This window comes from Trachurus trachurus, assembly GCF_905171665.1.
Source record: "Trachurus trachurus genome assembly, chromosome: 12".
In the NCBI taxonomy this organism is placed as follows: domain Eukaryota; kingdom Metazoa; phylum Chordata; class Actinopteri; order Carangiformes; family Carangidae; genus Trachurus; species Trachurus trachurus.
Window position 1 is genome coordinate 26607286 of NC_139908.1, and position 24106 is coordinate 26631391.

The following is a 24106-nucleotide window of genomic DNA, read 5'->3' on the forward strand; positions in this document are numbered from 1 at the left end:
CTGTCTATGGTCAGTTAACTGGTGGTTTATGTATGTCGTTCATATATGTTTTGTGTAAGATGTCAAGGTGTGTTGTTGTCCTAGTTCTGCCTCTTGTACTTTTTACTTTTTGTACTTTTTATCGTCATTGTTTTTTATTTATTTATTTAACCTTTATTTAACCAGGCGAGCAAATTAAGAACAAAATTATTATTTTCAAGTGCAGCCTGAAGCACTTTATGTCTAGCATCAACCTGCCAATGGAAATTTGCCATTTGGCTACAATCCCACACATTTACATGCCAATGTCCATCAATATGTACTGTTCCCATTTTTTTTTTTATAAATAAATCTGAATCAGTCCAGCAGCAACAACATTTTTTCACAATTTAATATCTTATCTTGAAAATGAATTTAAATGAAGTGTTGGAGTTGCGTTAGCAGCTCTGCTATGATAACAGCCTGTGTGAACATCTTCATGCAGGATGTTGTCTATGGGCAGACCTGTGAACGCTGCTCCTGGGGCCACGGTCAGCCACTGTTACACATACAGTCATGTGATGTGATAGATCTGAGTCAGGTAGTCTGGTTGAACCAAACAAATCAAATGAAGATGTTTTTACACACTACATGTGTTTTGTTGGAAAATAAAACAGTGGTACATCATATGAGCCCAGTATTCTAAAACATTCAGAGTGGAGGAGAGGTAGATGGGTGGAGGCTGACTGTGACACTGAGCTGAGACAGTTTCAGAGCGGCCAGGACTCTGTGTGTCTGCAGCCTCAGATTAGATTTGCGTGTGTGTGTATGTGTGTGAAGTTTGTGGAGTTTGTCTTGTAGAGGATTATGTATCCATCCATTTACTGCTACATGTTTCTGAACTAAAGCTGACAAATCCCAAACAAATGACTGACACAGGTGTGTGTGTGTGTGTGTGTGTGTGTGTGTGTGTGTGTGTGTGTGTGTGTGTGTGTGTGTGTGTGTGTGTGTGTGTGTGTGTGTGTGTGTGTGTGTGTGTGTGTGTGTGTGTGTGTGTGTGTGTGTGAGAGAGAGAGACAGAGAGACAGAGAGAGACAGAGAGAGAGAGAGAGAGACCCCTTAAGCCTTGAAAATAATAATACACTGAAAGTACAGACGGCATGACAAATTAACAACAACAACAACACACGCATAGATTCATTCTCAGATTGTTTGCTGAGGTAATTATCTCATATATAAGTAAAACATCTGAGGCATTATGGTCTGTTTATGGTCTCCTACTGTTTGCAGGAGATGCTCTCTGAAGACAAGAGCAGACAGAAGACAATGGGACGTCCTGCTCTGATAGAAGTTGGTAGCGTCATGGGACCTCTAACCCATCTGGACTGAGCCTGTGTTGTGTGATAGTGGTGACAGACCACATTCATTGGAGGGACACAGAAGGACCATAAGGCTGAATGTCTAAATTCCAGTAGGTGGGACAGGCCCTAGACGTGTCACTGGAAGCAGAATTGAGATAAAATAAAAAGATGAGAATAACTTTTTTTATCAATCCCCAAAGGGAAATTCATGTGTCTGGCATATTTGCAGAAGAATTCAAAAGCCTGATGCCATATACAAAGATCTTCTACTGTAGGCTCCTATATCTCTCTGTCCTGCAGTGAAGAGAGTGGAGTTGTCCACCACTGCTGTTTTTTTTGTCCATCAAGATGTTAGGAAGTGGAGTTGATCAGAACGGCCTATGTAATATTCAGTGTAGCCTACATCTCTCCACTACATCCCCCAGTGGATCCATCAGGGAAACATGATTGAAGTGCCTCAGGATGTTTAGTCTGTATCCTAGCAACATCTTCATGGAGAACTTCACATGGAACTTCAGCAGTGGCCATGGGTGGGATGTATTGTAGCCTAATATGTGTGATCGATGTTGTCTGGCCTGCTCTGGGTGGGTTTCAAACTCTGTTCTCCTACACCGCGGGCGACGATGCTAACCGTTTCACCAAGAGGTCATTGACCACTTGGCAAGTGGGTTAGCAGGTCTTTTATGGGTGAGTGAGTTTAACTTCAGTACCGCTAACCGCCACACGACGTCACTTCTCACTGGTACCTCGTGACTGTCAGTGGCTATACCCGCAGACCTCCGATGAATAAGTAGGCTATAGGGAGGCCCACCACAGATGTGTTGCAGCAGTGGAGGTGAGAGATAACCATGGTCTGGACCAAGACATGGATGGAGAATGTGTTAAACCGTTGAAAATTGATAATTCGCCAATCACATGCTACTCATGTCATGCCAGGGAAGGGTTTGGAGAACCTTTAGAGTCATCAAATGACTTTTGGAGTTCCATGGGGGGTCCGGCTGGCAGTAGATTTTCATATAATGACGGCGGATATAGCTCACTTTTGAATCGTCCAAAACACACACTATGAAACATCCAGATACCTCCATACTGCTCGTCTGTACTGACCCAAGTGTCCTGAAGCTGCCACATTAAAAAGTTGTTCTGAAAAAATGAATTTGACCTCTGTTTTTAGCCTTGTTGTAGTAGTAGCTCCCAGTGGCTGTGCAAGATGCGCGAGATTTGCTGCAAGATGTTCGTTCGTCATTGTAAATCATTGGACGTATGATGTAAACAACTTTCTGAACAACTTTTTCATGTGGCGGCTTCAGGACACTTGGGCCAGTACGAACGAACAGTATGGAGGTATTTAGATGTTTCATAGTGTGTGTTTTGGACGATTCAAAAGTGAGCTCTATCTGCCGCCATTATATGAAAACCCGTTGCCAGTCGGACCCCCCCCTGGAACTCCTAAAGTGTTTTGATGACTTTGAAAGTTCTCCAAACCCTTCCTTGGCATGACGGTGCCGAAAACTGGTGAATTATCGATTTTGGGTGAAGTATCCCTTTAAGATTATGGAAAATGACAATAAACAACAAAAACAATAAAATTGAGAGCGAGTTCAGTTTTTGGGATCAAAATTTACAAAATTTTACAAATCAAAATTTACAAAACTTTACTCATTTATTATCATTATCCATTATTGGAAGCTCTGTTGCTTCATTAAAGGCCTACTGTAAAATAAGTAAAGAAAAATCATTGAGTGACAGTGTTTTTTCTGTAGTTGCATTATGGGAATTACTGGATACAACATCTCCTAATCTTCAGCCCTAGGGGCTGTCAGGGACACACTACTGTAGACAATTTTCACACATGTGAAACCATTCTCATTCATATACTGTACGGAAAACCTGACTCATACATGTAAAAGGTTTGCACGCAGCTGAAACCCTCCGAAAACACACAACTGAAAACCTACACTCACATACACAATGAAAACTCCCCCTACAAACAAGTGAAACATTTTACACGCAATACTGAAACACAACCACACACACACACACACACACACACACACACACACAACTGAAATACACCCTTTATTACATAAGTGTTTTGTCTCGCTTATATCTTTTATTAGTGTTTTATTTACCTTTTCTTGCCATCCTCATTGTACTTCACAATAAAAGCACAACCTTCACAATGAAACTGAAACAGGAGCGTTTGTTTGTGACAAGAGGCCACTTCCTGTCAGCTCAGTTCAGAGTCATGGCAGCAGACTGATCGCACAACTCTGAGCAGAAAAACTACAGTGTTGTTGTTGTTATCCATGCCCATCTAATTATTTTGTTTTATATTTCTTCTCACACACACACAGCAGCTTTATAACAAAGAAGTTAATTCAAGTGTGTCACTATAAACTTCTACTGAACTAAAACAAACAAAATGAGTTACACTGAAGTTGACTTAGCTCCTACTGAGAAGCACAGAAAAGTTGTAGTGTATTTACACTGTATTTGTACACTTTGGCTTTAATGTTGTGTGTGTTTGTATGTGTGTGTATGTGTGTTCTAACTTCACATGAAGTTCGGTGTGTGTGTGTGTGTTAAAGTCGGTCTCTGATGCCTGTTTTCATACAAACTTTCTCATGACATCAGGCAGGAATTAAGCTGTCAGACATGACTCAAACCAGCTACACACACACACACACACACACACACAGAGAGAGTCTGAAACGACGTCGCTATGGTTGCCGTGTGTCATAGCGACGCCCTTTAGCCCCAGCAGAGTGATGTCACACGGTCTCCACCCAGGTGTGCGTCATGGTGACGCCAGCAGACACAAACTTCCACTAAATAACGGGTCTGTGTTAACTGAGAGGATAAATAAACACACACTGTGACATCACCACTTTCAGGTATATGCACATACATACATAAAGTAGATATACGTATGTATATAATGGAAAAATGATCCTATGGTTTGACCTTCTCAGTTGAACAGCTCGGGGAGATTCGGAGGCTCTCCACCACCGTCATCAAACACCACACGAGGGACTATCTTGTGGAATATCCCTCCGCCGGCGTCAAGCTTCTGGAAGGACACCTGACTGACTGACTGACGCGCTCTCTGTTGGTTTTTCCCCTTAATTTTTGTCGCCGTTTTGCGTCCCACTGAAACACAAACAGCAGCATGGAGTCACACTTTCATCCTCATCCTCCTCCACTCATCCCTTCACTCCTGTTCCTCTCGCAGGCAGCTTCTCCTCTCTGACTCATTTTCCCTCGCTGCCTTTCACATCCACTCAGCACAGAGCAGAACAAACTCATTCCAGAAAACAAATCAACTCATTAAGTGCGCACGATATACTGCACATATGCATGGATTAAGTAACTGAGTAAATGCTCTATTCCATATAGCATTTGATTCGGCATCGTACGAATACTCCATCATCCTCTGATGTTATTTCATTGCTCCCACTGTTTTTTAATGTTCTTTCTCTCTGTCTATATTTCTCTTTTTATATTCCTTTGTCCTTTGCCAGGGCCGGCCACTGGCATAAACACTCATGCGGTTGTTTAGGGCCACAGCCGTTAGGTGGGGGGCCACATGATCAGAAAGGTACCGGGGTTCATTCAAGTCATTTAAACATCCTGAGGTCTACACGCACGCTATGAGCTTTATATGTCAGTTGAAGTCAATATTCAGCTTCTTTTATCTCACATTTGAGACATTTGGTGAAAATAGAACGGCAGAATGACAACATTTATGCTCAAAAGCAATCTTAATAAATTTCATTTTAGACTTGTTTTCTACACTTATCTATTACTGTATTCATATCCTATTTCAAGCACCAAAACAGTTCATTCTCATGACTGAAGGAGTGTTTTCACAAGGGATTTGACATTTTTCAAAAAGCAGACCTCACATTTCCAGCATTTGGCCTAAATTATTTCTTTAGTGTTCTAGGACAAACTGGCCTCAGTGTGCTTACAGCGGAGGTTCTAATATTTAGACATAAAACACTTGAGTATTGTTACATCTGCAAGTATCTTAAAAAGATAAATTTAAGAAAATATGTAAAAGTCGAGAAAATGGCCTCAAACATCAGAGGGGATAAACATGTCTGTTTTCAGTTTTAAGCAGTGATTTGGTGTTTGCGCTTAGAGTGGGCCACAAACAAAAATCTTGTTTAGGGCCACCAAAATCCTAGGGCCGGCCCTGTCCTTTGCGCATAATTGTAAAGCACTTCGGCCAACATTTGTTGTTTTTAGATGTGCTCTAAAATAAAGCTGACTTGACTTGACTTGTAGGACACAAATAAATGGCTTCTATGGCACAAATAAGGTGCTAAAATAAATAACTGTAGCGCACAGTACTATTTCATACTGTAAATACTGTAAATTATTCAAGTTCTTGTCACTCACCAACATTTCTTTTTATTGGGGGAAATCTCTCTCAGACACATCTGCGGTGTGATGCATTCAGGAAACCCCCAAATATTCACCCACAGGATTTAGGCTCATGCAGCTTTATTCCCACAGCAGTGAACTTGTGAAGATGTGTGACAAGACATTGGCCCAATAAAAATCCCCTCAACAACAGGGACTGATTCGCTCACTTTAGTCATAAAGAAATAAATCACAGTTTATTCAGGAACTTGTTTTGAAGAGAACATCATCGTGACATCTAAAGTCTTGACTGGACACTGTGTTTAAAGGGGCTGCAAGCTCAACACCACCCACTCTGTCAGCCCCCATGTAGCCTATTGTATTCATCAATTCTTTCAGTTTAGCATCATTGTATGTGTAGTTGGTGTTTATTGTGTTGTTGGTGAGTCAGTATTTGTGAGTTTTTTTTTTCTTTTTTTATCTATTTTTAAGATTTGCTATAGCGACATTGCCGGAACAGTCTCGAAGTTGTTGTGATTAAATTGTTCTTGCATCTTTGCGTATATTTTTCGGGGAGGTATATTGTATAAGCCCGTATAAGGTTTTTAACCTCTCCCGTACTTACTGTTATTGTTTCATTTCAGTTTTTTTAATTGTCCTTGATTTTTATGATGCAAATGAATAAAATTAAAATGCAGAAACATGTGAGTTTAGAATCAAACTTCAGTCTTTTCCTCACCAACATCCGTCCCCAGAGGTGGAAACAATCCAGTTATTATAAATATTTGTGCCCATCTAATATAACAACATACAAAAGCTGTAACTGTGGGACATCAAAGTTCCTGCAAACTGAAGATTTGTAGAGTTCAAGTGAGTAATTAGTGCATCCACATTAAATCATTCAAGTGCATAAAAGTCTGGATATAGTTGGGGAGAAATTTTTAATCCAAGTGCATGAATGAAGTTGTTTTAAGTACAAATTCATAATTACAGTAGAGTTCATAAATTAACCACTACAATACAGTTAATCTGGTAATTAATGCATGATTTAGAGTAATTAGGTTTTAGAATGTGAATGCTGATTTTAATATTTTATCTTTGGATTACAATTATTAATATACATCACTAATTTGAACGTGTTTCAGTCGTATGTCACAGTTTGCCACTTGGCCCGTCCTCAGCAGCTGCTTTGCTCAGCAGCACGTTGGCAGCATCATCATTGTTTCATTCACCCGCTCCCTCTGATCATCCTCTTCTCTCTGGGATGTGAACGAGCAGAGCAGCAGGCTTCGTCCCTCCTCCCTGTTCTCCTCCCCCACTCCTCTTCCTCCCTCCAGGCGCTCCTCAGTGTTTTTTGAGGAAGCGGCAGATTATTGGCAGAGAGATCAGACAGTGTTATAGATCTGATAGATGCTGCGGGGCAGATTTCAGTCTTATGGTACTGTTTATATTTATATACTGTACACTGCCATCATTATCATCATTATGTTCATCCCGTTAACCTCCATTTACTTGAATTCATGGGCTCGGAGCTCCAGGTCGGATGCTGCTGAGTCCAGACTGAGAAGAATGAAGAGTGAAGCTGCTGTGGAGGTTCTATCTGGGTCAGAGGAGGAACATTCATCAGCAGCTCAGTCAGAAAACAAGAAAACGATCTGATAGACGGAGAAACTCTCTGTTTATACTTAACCTCTGTGATCCTGACTTCTATTTTAATGTAGCCTGAAGTGGCATTAAGTACATGTCAGGAACATACATGATGACATGGAATGATGAAGTATATATACATATACTACACATACAAACATGTTATCAATTGTGTGTTTTCATCACCTTTTAAAATATCTTATTTCATTAACAATTTATCCTTCCTCTTGTGTACGGGTCAGCAGCGACCCGTTCTCAGGTTTTCAATGCATAAAAGTATCACATGTGTTTATTGCATCAAGGCTTATTTAATCAAAATAAAACTTTTTTTCACTAAATTCTAAAATGCTCTGGTTAAAATTATGACATTTGTGTTGTTAGGGTCGTTATAACGATAAGAACGGTTAAAACTGAAATCATATGTGCAAAATCAACCTTTTCATGGATAAGGATTAAGGAAACCTAACAATGTAACCAAGAGATGAGAAACAAATGGGATGATCAATAATTGTTTTAGTTTGTTTTACAGCTGATTTAAGACTTGAGTCAAAACCGACCCTAACACAAGAGATGTAAGCAGAAAGCTGACAAGAGGAAGGTTCAATTGAAGTCAAGGGGTATTACTGACAAAAAAGGCCCAGGGGCCCACACCAAAAATATTAAAACCAATATTTTCATGGATAAGGAAGCCTAACAATGTAACCAAGAGAAGAAAAACAAATTGGATGAAAACATTTTTGTGTGTGTGTGTGTATTTTACAGCTGATTTAAAACATGGGTCAAAACTGACCCTAACACCATAAATGGTAGCAGAAAGCTAACACAAGATGAAAGTTAAAATGTATTTTTGGGGGAATATTATTTATATATTAATAATTTCAATTATTTCAGTGCCAAAGTTTTAACTTCCATGTAATATTAACATTTTTTTTTCATCAGTGTAAAAGGTCCAGTTCAGTCTCTGTTATAGATGACCTGTGTGCAAAATTGAGCAATTAATGAAATTAACTGTAATCTAATGTTCTGTCTGTTTAATTAAAAAAGTATTCTTTATTTAAAAAACAAAAACAATGTTATCTTTGTAGCTGCTGGTGGCAGCAGCAGCAGCAGCGGAGCATGCCATGCCATGCAGGCAGCAGGAGGTGATCCAGGTGTTGTTTAATCAGAGCGGTCAGATGGGAGCCCGAGGAGTGCTACAGTTCAGACAGGACGACCTTGATGCTGCGCTGGGGGGCGGAACCTCATACCAAACACGTCAACCTGGATCAGATTTAGACCCAAAGAGATCTGTTCACCTGAGGACAGTGGGGTGAGGTCTGTGTCCAAACATCACAGACTCAAGTCCTGCTAGTGTCCCCTACAGGCTGCAGTGTTCATTACAGACACACCAACACCAGACTGTTGGACATAACCAACACGCTGATGATTGACTGATGATTTAACTACACACGCTCCCTCTGCAGACACCGGTGGAACAACATGGTGTGAAGTTTGCTGGAGGAAAGGTCATGGGGTCCTTTAATTTTGCAGAGTTCATGTGGAATGTGATTAGGAAATGTTTGTTTATTTGTATCCCCATTGTCCCAGGTTTCATATAAAATGACGTCATATTTAATGAATGTTATTAGTTCCTGGGAAGCTGAGACACCTCAGAGAGAAATGCCCCTGCCTGAGTCACAAGTTAATCAAATATAAAAAATATAGGCTAATTACATATACGTATTTACACACTTTAAAATGTAATTGTTGCTTTTTCTAAAATCACAGATTTAACTTAAAAATCTGCAGGGATCTAAAGCAAAGTTGTTGAGGATCACTGTAAAGTGATGGAATTAGACTAAATGTAAACACACAGTGCAACACATTTGATGCAAGTCAATGCATCTTGTAGCAAAACTCACAAAAACACAACAAAAAAGATTGATAATGTTGAATGTAGAGTGTTGTTAATGTAGGTTTGAGTCTATTAGTACTGTCTGTTAGCCTGCAGTGTAGTCAGTGATCACAGAGCACTGGGACAAGTCTACTGTTGTCTGACACACAACTCTGTAGCACCACCTGCTGGTCACAGGCATCACTGCTGCACAGCTCCAAATTAAAACCATGACACATGAACTGTCTGAGCTGAATCATACTGGCATAAATAATATATTTGATAATGATAACATAAGAAAATTATATGTTGACCCCTTCAGATGGTAGAAAAAGAATATTAACTATGGTCTATTGAATGTGTGTTTAAAATAGCATCAGTCCTTATATGACGAAGATGGAATTAAGAGGTGATACTGATATGAATAAGTTGTAGTGTTGTTGACTAGTCATGTAATTTCTCACCCTTCATTTCTTCACCACCTGATTTTCTCCTTCTTTTTGTCACTGGATCACACTCAGTGGTCACACAATCATATGTGAGCCAGAAACACACAATTCTTAGAAAACGCACCAAACATGAAAACTGCTCAGCTTATCTGATCAATGACTTGTAATATTTTTTCCAACTTTTTCTTTCCTCTTGAATCATTTTTCACAGCCTGTTAATCTAATTGCAATCTGACATTTTCACATTCATTTTTTGTGGTAGAAGGTGCAATATGAGCCTGTGTGTATTGAAGGCTGGGAGCATGCTGTTTTGCTGCTATTACTGTAATTGGAAATGTCGACTTGTGTGTTCAAGTAATTTCAGAGAACGCAGGTCATGTGCTTGTTTCTGTGCAAATAGAAAAGTATGTTACAAGCTCTTATGTAATGTTCTTCAGTGTCTCAGACCTGAATATTTGGACATATTTGAGGACCAGGTTTGAATAATTTCAGAGAGTAATTTGGAGCCGGTTATTTGGAAATCACTATTGATCTTGTCTTATTGCTGTGTGGACTGTTGAAGTTTTACCATCACTTTGTAAGCTGCCTGTTATGTTGCTGCCTAATTGATGTTACTGTAATGTTGCGTCTTAACTTTGCTGTTGAGTGTTGTGTTTAAATTGTGTTCTCCGACCTCGTCACCTCACTCTCACCTTGTTACTTTTGACAGTGAGGCAGACTCAGTGTGAGATGCCAGGCAGGTGTCACCTGCTCCTACTATATGACACACACAAATGTTAAAGATAGATAGAGATAGATAGATAGATAGATAGATAGATAGATAGATAGATAGATAGATAGATAGATAGATAGATAGATAGATAGATAGATAGATAGATAGATAGATAGATAGATAGATAGATAGATAGATAGATAGATGCAAGAATCAACAGATAAATATAAAGTAGCAATAGAAAAATACTTAAAATATAAATATAAAAGGATCCATAGAAAAGTGTGTTGCAGGGTGGACTGACAGAGCTTGCTGCACCTTTCCACCACAAGAGGGAAGTAAAGCTTGTCCACTCCGCTATACGTAGAACTTTATTATCATTGCTTGGAAGCAGTGAAACACAGTGTAGCAACTCTCAGTATTTCTGGTCTTCTCTTGAACTGGTTCATTTTTATAAACTCAGAAAAGACACTGACAGTGTTGGTTCATGGGTTCATTAGTAACTTACAGCAGCAACCTTCAGCAACCTACATATTTTGTGCTATTTCAACAATTCATACATCAAATTGTGCAGCTTCTTTGGGACATTATGGCTATTACTTTTCTCTTTCATACTTTTTGAAATATTAAACTTTTTTAATTTTTTTGTCCCATGGGAAATACATTGAAACAGGCTTCAAATTCTGTTCTACTCATTTGCTTCCACATACTTTCACCTACAGACTTCATTCAAATTCTGATCTGTAGACAAACTTCAAATGTATTCACCCTGTGTATAACTTTTTCATATCTTCTACCGTTATTGAGATAAATCCTTTCCAAGCACATGCACATTTCTAACCAATTTCACACATACTACACTGAGTGTGTATGGCGTCGCTCAGAGTGGTGACATCATCGTTAGAGTGCAGGAGAGCCAAAAAAGCGACTGGAACTTTTCTTCTTAAACTGCAACCAAAGATGACACTGTACACTCATGATTTTGGCCAAAGTTGGTAGCCATACTTGTTCTCTGTCTCTGAGACTTAGAGAATAGTTTTAAATATGTTTAAATGCAGTCAGGGAGCTCTCTGCTCTCATTTACCCTAGTTCATTTTTTTTTTCAGAGCCAAGTAGATGGAGCTCCAGTTTGTAACTCACTGTAAATGGCATTATACTTTGTTTAAATTCACTCAGAATAGTCACACCTCACACAGAAGTCCTCTACTTCTACTTCTGGCTCATTTTTTTAAAAACTATTTTGCCAAACTTTCAGCTATCATTGAATAATCTCAGATTCATAATGGTGTAGAAGAATGATCTGATTGAGTATTGCTAAGGCCTAATAGCATGTCTGTCAGACTGTAGCAGCTGAAAATGTCCTGGCAAAGTCCTGGAAATAATTAAAGAGTGGGAACCCTGACTACATGTTTACCAGATCTGCTGCAAAGTTAGTTTGCTGATGTCGGTTTGACCACTGAGAACACATGAATCAAAATTTTATTCCTGTTGTTTTCTGCTCTGACACACTGAAGGAGATAATAGCAATAAAAGGATGAATAGCAGAGGGACATGAATGCAGATGGGTCACAACTTACATTTCAAAAATAAATTTCAGCCTTAATGTTGTGTTCAGACAGCTCAGTGACACCCTCTGGCTCTGAATACTGACTAGAATAATCACTGTCAGACATAAACTGTCCAAAAGTAACTGCCTATAATAACAGCAGGAAATGAGGCAGGCCAATGTAACTCATGTGAACAGCAAAATGAAAATGAAAATGAAAAAGTAACTGAAGTCGTCCAGTAGGCCTTTTTCACAGTAGGCATCCTGCCTGGTGGGTATAATCCAATAAAAACAGTTTCACATTTTATGGGAAATATAATTTTATATTCAATGAAATAGTACTGTAGTGTATTTCCCTGTTTGAATTTACTTGGTTGATTAATGTGTATATTGAGTTTATTCACATGTATTGCTCATAGATGTTTTTATTGAGAAATCTGCACTAGAATGTGACTGTGTACTACTAATAGTAACTAATGCAGTTATATTTTTCTTTGTAAAACAGATGTATGGTCAATATTTATTCTTGTGATGTTATAGTTTGTTTAACAAATGAGGAGATTATTATTTATTGTTCTTGTCACATCCAATTTAAATAAAATGAAATAATGGATACAAAAAATATCATAAATGAATGCTAGAATAAAACTGAGCTTTAGACTTCTACAATTGAGAGTATATTGTATTGATCAGAAATTCCGTATTTTTCTATGGAACCTCACTTAATTTTCAATTTTGTTTTTTTTGTGTGCAAATGTTTAGTACAATAAAAAGGAACAACCCATCTCACAGCAGCTTTATATAATGTACACTTTATGAAAAAAGGAGAGAGTCATTGACATGATTTCTGCAGTAACAACTTTATTTGCAACTGATGCGGAAGAAGAAAAATCTGCATTATAGCTGCCCTTCACCACTGTGTAAAAATGCGAATTTACAAACAGAAAAAGCCACAGAACAAATGAAAAAAATGAAAAGGCCACTGCTGATCTGCCTGGTCCTTTGCATTGGGTGACATGTTCTCATCCACATCATCTCTTCTTCATTGTCCTGGTACCAGTTTTCCTCTCCATCATTTTTGCATTTCCTAGTTGAGAATCAGCTGTGATTGATCTATTTGCATAACTTCAATCAGATGTTTTTCAATGGCAATGAAAAGACAAATATAGGACATACATTTATTTTCCCTGTCTACAATGTGAACTGCTGTTCACTTCAACTTTAGCCTCCAGGTGAGGTTTAGAATAAAAGGTATCTATTTAAAAAAAAACTGTGTCCAACAAGTCCATTGTTTTGATCTTGGTTGAGCTTGTAAAAACAAGTGAGTTAATTAATTATATAGCCCATAATGATGTGCTTACTGTGTGAGTTTTGGAAATGCGACAAAAGAACTGAAAATTCCAAAAAAAAATTAAGAAAAGAAAAAAAGAAAGAAGAGCTGTTCTGTATCAGACTTTGCTATTGTTCACTGATTTATCACAGGTCCAGAGTTCAAGTAAACATACTCATTGTGCAACAAAAAAATCAAATTACCTTTATTTTCAATTATTTTTTTTATTTTTTATTTTTTTTGTTCAGTTGTCTTTGCAAAGTTTTTATTTGTTATGTCTGTCCATTTCTGTATTATGTTTTATTTCTTTTAAAGCAGAAGTAAGCGATATATTTGTGTTAATATAAGTCTTAAATAGTTATATCTTCCGACAGCAATCACTTACATAGAGTGTTTGGACCGAAACACGGGTCTCTCAGTCCCTCTGCTCTGCTCTGAGCCGAGGAGAAAACTTTTCTCGTATCCTACAGTTTTTATCCAATGAGGAGAGAGAACGGCATGAAGGGCTGTGTGTGCAGCCAAGGGATGCGCCTGAATGTGGTGATGTAGGGACGAGGACTGTTATGGTGCGTTCAAGGCAGCCCGTAACTTGTGTTTTTCCGACCTGTGAAGTCATACCAGTTCGATCTGGTACGAGTTCACAGGTCTGAAGTTACGAGTGGCCGTTATAGTGACTTTCACAGGTAAAACAGGTCGGAAAAACACGAGTGGGTTGCCTGGAACGCTACAAAATCGTAAGTTGTGACATGAAGCTGTAATTTACGGTTTCAAAAGCCTGCCTGGAATGCAACATTAGCCAAAACGACCGGATAGCTTACTTCTGCTTTATCATGTCCGAAATAAACTTAAACTAAACTAAACTAAACAATCAAAACCTTCAGTGAGGCCAAGTGCTACACCAGCTGCACCGAGAACATATGAGGAGAAAAGAGCTCCTCCGCCTGTAAGACCCAGGGCAACCAAACCAACCATTTTACACCTACTAGTCCTTTCTGCCTTTTTCCTGATCCATTCCTTTCTTCTTCTCTTCTCGTCCTCCTGCCTCCTTCTCCTCTCCTCTTCCTGTTTCCTCTGTGCTTCCTGGTATCTCATCCACATCTCATTAGTGTAGTGACTTCCTCCATTGAATTCAACCATTTTTTCTATCTTACCTATGAGTTCTCTGACCTGCGATTTGTCTGCTCTCTGGTCATTGATCAGTGAATGGTATCTTCCTCCACACTTATTTATCAGTTGTTGGAGATCTGTACTCTCTGCTATGTACTCTTGCACAGATTTACTCTTCAACAAGTCAGCATGTGTAAACAGGACCATTATATATTTGTCTGCATCTGAGCCGAAATGATCCTGGATCGACTCCACAGCTGCCCTCTCCTCCCCTGTGAATCTTGCCTTCAGACTGACCACTAAAAGAAAAGCATGGGGTCCAGGAACTGACTGATTAACACATGCCTCAAGATCTGCCTTCACTGCTGCTGGTTTTTTCTTCGTGTCAAACAGCCCTGGGGAGTCGATGACAACAATGGTTCCATCACCATCTTCGACCTCCTCTCTCTGACAGCCTTGAGTCACAGACTCAGGTGACATTTCTTCTTTAAAGGCGCTGCGCCCCAGGATAGTGTTTCCAGAAGAACTCTTTCCTGATCCAGTTTTTCCAACCAGGACGATCCTCAGCTCTTCCAGATGTTTGGAACCTATGAAAATAAATGAAACACAGGTGTCAAAATGTACAAAAGTCCATTTCAAGAAGTGTGTTTGTGTTGTTAATGAAAAGATTACACATGATTACTTCGATTTGAAAAATACTGGATGTGTGGATGGAGGCAAAATGTAACTCTGTATTCTCATTCACTGGTTGGCACATTTTACTTAGATCTAGCTACTCACACTACAAATTCACCACAGTGAGAGAATTTGAATAGGCTTTATGCACAGCTCCACTACTTCCTGAACTTAAAGCAGAAGTAAGTGATATATTTGTGTTAAAGCAGAAGTGAGTGATCCGGTCGTTTTCGCTAATGCTGCGTTCCAGGCAGGCTTTTGAAATCATAAATTACAGCTTCAAGTCACAACTTACGACTTTGTAGCGTTCCAGGCAACCCACTCGTGTTTTTCCGACCTGTTTTACCGGTGAAAGTCACTATAACGGCCACTCGTAACTTCCGACCCGTGAAATCGTACCAGTACGTCTTTTTGTACAGTCTATGTACCAGATCGAACTGGTACGACGTCACAGGTCGGAAAAAAACAAGTTTCCTTGAACGCACCATAACAGTCCTCGTCCCTACGTCGCCACATTCACGGCGTTCCTTGGCTGCACACACAGCCCTGCATGCCGTTCTCTCTCCTCATTGGATAAAAACTGTAGGATACGATAAATGTTTTCTCCTCGACTCAGAGCAGAGCAGAGTGACTGACAGACCCGTGTTTCAGACCAAACACTCTATGTAAGTGATTGCTGTCGGAAGATATAACTATTTAAGACTTATATTAACACAAATATATCACTCACTTCTGCTTTAATATAAATCTTAAATAGTTATATCTTCCGACAGCAATCACTTACATAGAGTGTTTGGACCGAAACACGGGTCTGTCAGTCACTCTGCTCTGCTCTGAGCCGAGGAGAAAACATTTATCGTATCCTACAGTTTTTATCCAATGAGGAGAGAGAACGGCATGAAGGGCTGTGTGTGCAGCCAAGGGATGCGCGTGAATGTGGTGACGTAGGGACAAGGACTGTTATGGTGCGTTCAAGGCAGCCCGTAACTCGTGTTTTTCCGACCTGTGAAGTCATACCAGTTCGATCTGGTACGAGTTTACAGGTTGGAAGTTACGAGTGGCCGTTACAGTGACTTTCACCAGTAAAACAGGTCGGAAAAACACGAGTGGGTTGCCTGGAACGCTACAAAATCGTAAGTTGTGACTTGAAGCTGTAATTTACGGTTTCAAAAGCCTGCCTGGAACGCAGCATTAGCCAAAACGACCGGATCGCTTACTTCTGCTTTAAACAAGCTCCTTTACTTCCTTTATTTAGTTTACACTATTGGACAAACTGGTTAATCCAGGTGTGTCTGACTTGTTTAAGTTCAGGAAGTAGTGGAACTGTGCATAAAGCCTATTAGACTTGGCAAAGCTAACATGAAGGAAAAGGTCTTTAATTTGTGCCATGATCCAATAAAGTTATTCTAATTGTGGTCTTTGATAAAGACAGACCACGCACTAGAAAATAAAGGTAATTATGAAGCCCACCCTCACCCTGTGTCAGCTGGGACTGGCCCTACCCCATACATAAAACTGCATAGGTACAGTAAGTGGTATGGCTAATGTATAGGGTTGGATAGACAACTGTGTTTTTTTTTTACATTTAAGATAACCTCTCACTATGTATTGTCAGATAAAAGCTCATAGATTCTTCCCTAATTGATCTTGTTTCCTTTATTCTATCACATACCTTTGTGGCAGTCAGCTGTGAACAGCACAACCAGGATGCAAACCAGGATCTTGCTTCCACTCATCTCTTTTACTGGGACATCACAAAAACAAGCAAGAATTTAAATAGAAAATCTAGCAAAGCAGACAGCAAACATATTGGAAAACATTCAGCATGAGGAAATGAGAAATAATGGTGGTTAAAGTGCAGGCAAAGTCTTTTTCACGTTTTTCGTACATCAAACTAAAACTGTATGATAAATCAGTGACGTTCTTTTATAGCACATAAAAACAACTCAGCTCAGTCAACTTCCATTTTCTGCAAAACTTAAACCAATCACATGACAATAATGGCAAGCAGGCTGGTTCAGAAAGAGCTTTTGCACACCTCGCACGCATAGCTACATTGTCTATTTATTCATTTTTATACATATTCATTTTAATTTACTTTAGAAAATGAAAAAGAAAATCACTGAATGCAAACACGGAGGTGTAAGAGGAAGTCATATAAACTGGTAATAAAAGCATAGCCAAAATCTACTTCCCATTTTGATAACATAATATGTTGACCTACCTGTGTGTGTCTTCAGCTGTGTGATATGCCAGCAGGTGCACAGGTTCTTCTTTTATAGCACAGCAAACAGTAGCTGCAGACCCATGTGTCAGCTCTGTTAACTTTCATTTCTCAGGAAGACAAAACTGAAACTGTGGTTTTCCCCTGGAGCCTGGAGCCGCCCTCTGGTGGCAGCTTGAATTTCAGGTTGTGTGTGTAATGTGTATGCTGTAACAACAAAACAACACAACCACTGAAAAAACAAAAACTCAAAGATGTACTGAAGCAATTGCAGGCCTTTGTTACTGGTCACACACCTCAATGATTTGTGAAATTGGTTTTGAGGCATTTGACCTAAAAAAAAATAATAATAATAAGAAGAAGAATAAATATTGTCAGCATGTTCAGCTGAGCAGATTTTTTCCACCATGAACAACACCAGATGTCACTAAAGTTCCATATCTTACAAAATAGCAGCATTACTACCAGGGTTCCCATGCGCCCTGGAAAACCTGGAAAACCTGGAAAATAGTGACCAATTACCCAGTCATGGAAAACACATGGAAATTGAGAAAAAGGGTCAAATGTCCTGGAAAATTATTTATCACATGGTGACATCAGCTACCAGAGCTCTATTTGACTTCTTCAGACCCCACTAAGGATTTCTTTTATCCAAAGATGTGCCCAGCGAGAAAAGAGAGTGTTTTAGGTGTGGTTTAAAAACAAAAACGACATGTACTTGCGTTGTTCTATGATAAATTTGTCTTTCTGAGCACGTAAGATACTATTTCAGAGATAAGTTAGAGCCATAGGTTGCACATATTTAAATCAAACTTCTGGGGGTGCGAGAAATGAAATAAATATAGAAACAAACTGGTTGAATGTTCAAAAGAAAGTACAACTGTCGAACTACAACTTCTCCAAAGCATGAATGGGACGGGGCAATCATCCAGTGGTAAGGATATTGCTGGGCAACCCCAAGGTCACTGTTTCGAATCTTGATAGGGCATCTTTCTTACAATCTCTCTCTTTCTCGGTTTAGTACTATTCAACTTGAAAGTTTTCACAACACTTTCGACTATTCAGCTATCATTGGCCAGTGTTTGATTTATAAAACTCAATACAGCTTACTTGTGGTTGAGAGGTTGGCTTGCTGGGTTCCCAATTATGAAGTCTAGGGTTCAATTCCTGCCTTAGCTGCATGTGTTGTATGTGTCAGTTTCTACTGATAATTTAGCATGGCTTTCAGCATTCACACACATTTTCCTTATGGAAATGCTCTTTCTAGTGTAAATAAATATTTTTAATGTGACTGTTTAAAGTGTAACTACAGTAGATAAATGAATTCCCCCTGTCAGGCGGACCTCAACCTTTGCTCCCTGTTCACAATAAAGATAATAAAATCACAGACACAATAAAATCACAGACACACCTAGCTGCAGTGTCCAGAAGTGACGGTAAAGTGTGAGAGGAGGACGACTGACCTGCAGCAGAGACGAGACAGAAAGTCAAAGTGAGTCCATCAGGAGTTTGTCAGCAACACAGCAGCGTCTCTACCAGACACTGGTGAGTACAGCTCATCATATTCACTGTGTGAGCAGCAGCTTTGATTCTGAGCTTAATCTCTACTCACTCTCTTCATGTCACACTAGCTGCGTTTACATGCAGTGTTTTCCTCAATCTGATTGAAAACAATCTGATAAAAATTAATCTTATTCGATCTGTATACATGCACGCTAAATAAAGCGATCCACATTTAATCCGTGTATGGCCCCAGCTGAAGCCGATTATATAGCCTACTGCTTTGGAGTCTCCAAACCAAAAACTTCTTTAACAACACAGGGAAAAGCCGTTAGATTGTCGCTAGTCGCTTTTGACAAAAAGAAAAAGTCACCAGATTTTGCGAGAAAGTCGCCATTTTGGCAACACTGCTTTGACTTTCCTATTTCCTGTTTCCTATTTCCCGCAAATGTCAATATGTGACTCCTACGCACTAGGGTGTGCATCCGCAGAATGAATAATCCACTCTATCATCCGAATACACTCTATTCAGCCATTTACAAGCCGCATGAAGCTGATTATCAATCGGCGTAGACTACAGTACCTCTTTCAATCCGATCCAGAATTTAATCAGATCCGGGTGAATCGGATCTGGTAAGGTGTTTACATGAGACATTTTGAATCTGATTGACCTCTTAATCTGATTGTAAAGGATGTAAATGCAGCTACTGAGTCTTGTGAACTGGCACACAGACCTGAGGTTGTTTGTCCACAGATACACTATAGTCCACTTTAAACTGTCTCTGTGTCTCTGCTCAGGACTTTTATAACTCCTCACTCAGTCTCTGAGATTCACTCTCTACTTCACCTCATTTCCTGCTTTCATGCTGTCAAGTTATCACTTCCTACGGCTGCCTTACTTCACACTTCCTGCAGCTCTTTCACAATAAAAGACACACACTTTTATTGTGAAGCAGCCAGAGGAAACACCTCTTTAAACCTTTATTTTACAGTAACTCGCTGGTCACTGAGGTTTCCCTCATTTACAGGGAAAACAAGTTTACAAACAGCAACAACAGCCCATAAGCTGCCTGTTATGTTGCTGCCTAATTGATGTTACTGTAATGTTGCGTCTTAACTTTGCTGTTGAGTGTTGTGTTTAAATTGTGTTCTCTGACCTCATCACCTCACTCTCACCTCGTAACTTTTGACAGTGAGGCAGACTCAGTGTGAGATGCCAGGCAGGTGTCACCTGCTCCTACTATATGACACACACAAATGTTAAAGATGGATAGATAGATAGATAGATAGATAGATAGATAGATAGATAGATAGATAGATAGATAGATAGATAGATAGATAGATAGATAGATAGATAGATAGATAGATAGATAGATAGATAGATAGATAGATAGATAGATAGATGCAAGAATCAACAGATAAATATAAAGTAGCAATAGAAAAATACTTCAAATATAAATCTAAAAGGATCCATAGAAAAGTGTGTTGCAGGGTGGACTGACAGAGCTCGTTACTTTTGACAGTGAGGCAGGCATCTCATAAAATACAGTTACATTAAAAAACAATTGCAGGGCAATTTACAAAAGTCAGACACTATACATTTAAAATCAGCAGGGGAGGGGATATTCTCCAGCCCCAAAGCTTGTTGGAGAATATTCGAAGAGTTTGGAGCATCAAAAGAATTTACTGAGCTCAGAATGTATAAGAGGGACGTTAAGACATGAAGCCACTGAATCGAGTTGAATAAGATCCAGAGCACCGTTCTAATAGGGAGGAAACGTATGGGGGCTAAAAACTTTCAGCACTTACTCACTAAGATGACCAGGATGACTGAGAACCTTCATGGACATTTTAAATGAATGTGTTTGTTTTCTCTCCCTCGGTGTGTAGACATGTCTGCTGCCAGAAACCTGAGGTCTGAAGATCAGTTCCTGTGCTCCATCTGTCTGGATGTCTTCACTGATCCAGTCAGTACACCATGTGGACACAACTACTGCCAGAGCTGCATCACTCAGCACTGGGACATTAATGTACCATATAAGTGTCCAATGTGTAAAGAGGTTTTCTACACGAGACCTCAGTTGAAGATCAATACGTTCATCTCTGAGGTTGTTGCTCAGTTCAGACGTGAAGCTCAACAGGAAACCAGAAGCAGCAGCAGCTCAGAGCAACACGTTTCCAAACCAGGAGAAGTTTCTTGTGACGTCTGCACTGGAACCAGACTGAAGGCCCTGAAGTCCTGTCTGGAGTGTCTGACCTCCTACTGTGAGACTCACCTGGAGCCTCATCTGACGGTGTCACGTCTCAGGAGACATCAGCTGATGGAGCCAGTGGAGAACCTGGAGGACAGGATGTGTAGGAAGCACGAAAAACCTCTGGAGCTGTTCTGTCAGACCGACCAGACATGTGTCTGCATGCTCTGCTCTGTTTTAGACCACAAGACTCATGAGTTTGTTCCTCTGAGAGAAGAATATGAAGGAAAGAAGGCAGAGCTGCAGAAGAGAGAGGCTGAAAGTCAGCAGACGATCCAGAAGAGACGACTGAAGATTGAGGAGATGAAACAGTCGGTGAAGAGGAGTAAAGCTGCTGCAGACAGAGAGAAAGCAGAAGGTGTTGAGGTCTTCACTGCTCTGAAGGAGTCTGTTGACAGAGGCCTGAAGCAGCTCATCAAGGAGATCGAAGAGAAACAGAAAAGCTCAGAGAAACAGGCGGAAGACTTCATCACAGAGCTGGAACAGGAAATCTCTGAGCTGGAGAAGAGAAGCACTGAGGTGGAGCAGCTCTCACGCTCTGAAGACCACCTCCACCTCCTCCAAAGCTTCCCATCCCTGAAAGCTGCTCCACCCACCAAGGACTGGACACAGGTCAGAGTCCGTCCACCATCATATGCGGGGACTGTGGTGAGAGCTGTGTCTCAGCTGGAGGAGACGCTCCGTGGACAGATGGAGGAGGCGAAGAAGATCAAGATGAAGAGGGTCCAGCAATTTGCAGTGGATGTGACTCTGGATCCTGATACAGCACATCCCTGGCTCATCCTGTCTGATGATGGAAGACGAGTTCGTCATGGTGATGTGATGAAGAAACTCCCCGACAACCCAGAGAGATTTGATAAATGTCCCTGTGTCTTAGGAAGACAGAGTTTCTCTTCAGGCAGATTTTACTTTGAGGTTCAGGTTAAAGGGAAAACTAAGTGGGATGTGGGAGTGGCCAGAGAGTCGATCGACAGGAAGGGAATCATCCCACTGAGACCTCAGAAAGGTTACTGGACGATATGGTTGAGAAATGGAAATGAGTACAAAGCTAACGCTGGCCCCTCAGTCCCTCTCAATCTGAGGTCTGGTCCTGAGAAGGTGGGGGTGTTTGTGGATTATGAGGAGGGTCTGGTCTCCTTTTATGACGTAGATGCTGCAGCTCTCATCTACTCTTTCACTGGCTGCTGCTTCACTGACAAACTACACCCATACTTCAGTCCCTGTGATAATGATGGAGGTAGAAACTCTGTCCCTCTGATCATCTGTCCTGTCTATCAAACTGCTCAGATCAAAACATCTCGTTCTTTGCAGGAATTGATTGATTCTGAATTAAGGTACCAAAAGAAATTATAGCTGCAATGGTCGGGGCCGGGCAAAAAATTTTTAAAGACAAAATTAGGCAATTTTAAAGTGAAAGTTGCAAAGCCGTATGGTTGATATGTTGTGAATTTATTTTCAAAGTTTTTAAATTTAGATACATACAGTAACACCACAATCAGGACTATTGTCTTGTGTTACTAGTTGACAACATCGGGCATTCTGAAATATCATCATCACCCTCGCTGGGGCTTGAACCCACATCCTCTGGCACCAATACCCAGCTCCTAATTCACTGAGCTAATTGCCTGGAAGTGAGCCATGGTGTGTTGCTTCTCAAATAGACTCAGGGAGTCACCGACCGGGCAGCATTTGTCGTAGCTGTCATAGCAGATGTCAAAATGTCACAAATTGTATAATAATTTATGTAAATCTGATAATACATAAATTGCATCTTGACAGCACGGAAATGTTGGTGATGTGTTTTTAATGATAAGTGTTTTGCTTCTCAAGAGAAAATCTGATGTTTAAAAATGCCACTCTTACATTGACTCCAGTTGTTCCCATGAGAGCAGAATTCAAAATGTTCTCAAAAATTCAGTTTTTTAGATAAAATTCTGATATTTGCCAAACTTCATCAACCACGACTCTAAAATATTGTCAATTTTTTTCAGGAAGATTGAAAATGTATTTAGCAAGAATTGGATGATATGTGTTAACAGTACTGTTTACAGTCAAACGTTTTCATGCACTGTAGGCTCAATTTTCGATAAATCAAAAAATCTGTGTGGATCGTTTGTGGAGGACAGTCTGGAGACGCTCTCTAGCAAGTTTGGTGTGGGAGGAGATAGATTTGATAAGTTTTACAGATTTTGAAAATAACAGAGTGATGGACTCCATAATTTGTAATGAGTTTAAGTGGACAAAATTTTCAGCAGTATTGGGGCTACAGTTTGGTGAAGTTTCAAAACTGTAGAGTTGAGTAAATCTGGCATGAGGTCGAACATTTCTGTGAAGTTTTTTTTACTGATTATGCATGGGAAGTAGGACTGTTTTCTACTGAGTTAACCTTCATCAGATCATCATCACACAGGGAAGTTAACTGTGTGATAACTGCTGTTTAATCACTTGTTACTTTAGTTGATTTGATTAGATCAGTGGAAACAGGTAAAGTGGTTTACCACTGAAATGAATCTGTAAATTAACTGAGTCTGGTTTGGGGAGTTAGAAGCAGATGCAGGTGTGTATTAATAACTGGTGATCACTATGAATATGAACACATCTTTATCAGAGACGCACTGAGGTTGTTGTGTGTGTTTACTATTTGCTAAATCCTATTTCTCTATATAATCATTAATTGCTTAATATGATTACACAGAACACAGACTTCACAATATTGAACATGATATTGTTCCAGACAACCATTTTTATCTCAACATTACTCGGCAGTAGCCTACAAATACTTGACAGAGGAACTGTTTAAAGATAATGATGCCACCAACAGGTTATTATCAGATATTCAGTTTAACAGCAGGAGCCTCTGTAAAAACATCTCAAATATCCAGGACTGAAAAAAAACAACAAGAAGTCCTCATTTATTGCAGTCCCTTTGGTTAAATGTTGAACAAACTGGCACGGTCCAGATGAATCACAACTGCTGCACCAACAACTGGGTGGATATGAACATATACGTATCTTTCTTAAAGCCCCTGTACAGATTTTTCATTTAGTGTTGATTTTGGCGGCCCCTGTGGACAAAAGCGGCGGAATGAAGACTGCATTTC

At 39.8% G+C, this 24106-nt stretch overlaps 2 protein-coding genes across 3 annotated transcripts in view; one reads left to right on the forward strand and one right to left on the reverse strand.

Annotated features, from left to right (window-relative positions):
• The window catches only part of LOC310994904 (GTPase IMAP family member 9-like), a 119470-nt gene extending 102111 nt beyond the window's left edge, over positions 1-17359 (reverse strand). The window contains exons 1-4 of one of the 2 annotated variants that reach the window (XM_083983804.1): positions 17254-17359; positions 16702-16773; positions 14104-14941; positions 12777-13421 (exon numbers count right to left, since the gene is read on the reverse strand). In XM_083983804.1, coding sequence (XP_083839930.1) covers positions 13409-13421; positions 14104-14941; positions 16702-16765 — 915 coding nt within the window. In that variant the 5' untranslated portion in view covers positions 16766-16773; positions 17254-17359 and the 3' untranslated portion in view covers positions 12777-13408. Of the gene's footprint in view, positions 1-12776; positions 13422-14092; positions 14942-16701; positions 16774-17253 lie in introns of those variants that run through there. The other variant, XM_083983805.1, reaches the window with a different exon arrangement.
• A 3286-nt stretch (positions 17360-20645) lies between these two features.
• LOC310994304 (E3 ubiquitin-protein ligase TRIM21-like) lies at positions 20646-22358 on the forward strand (the record flags this gene model as incomplete). Its single annotated transcript, XM_083982946.1, has 1 exon — positions 20646-22358. One exon carries the CDS (start codon positions 20646-20648, stop codon positions 22356-22358), a length of 1713 nt encoding a protein of 570 aa, XP_083839072.1.
• Between the last annotated feature and the right edge of the window lie 1748 nt (positions 22359-24106).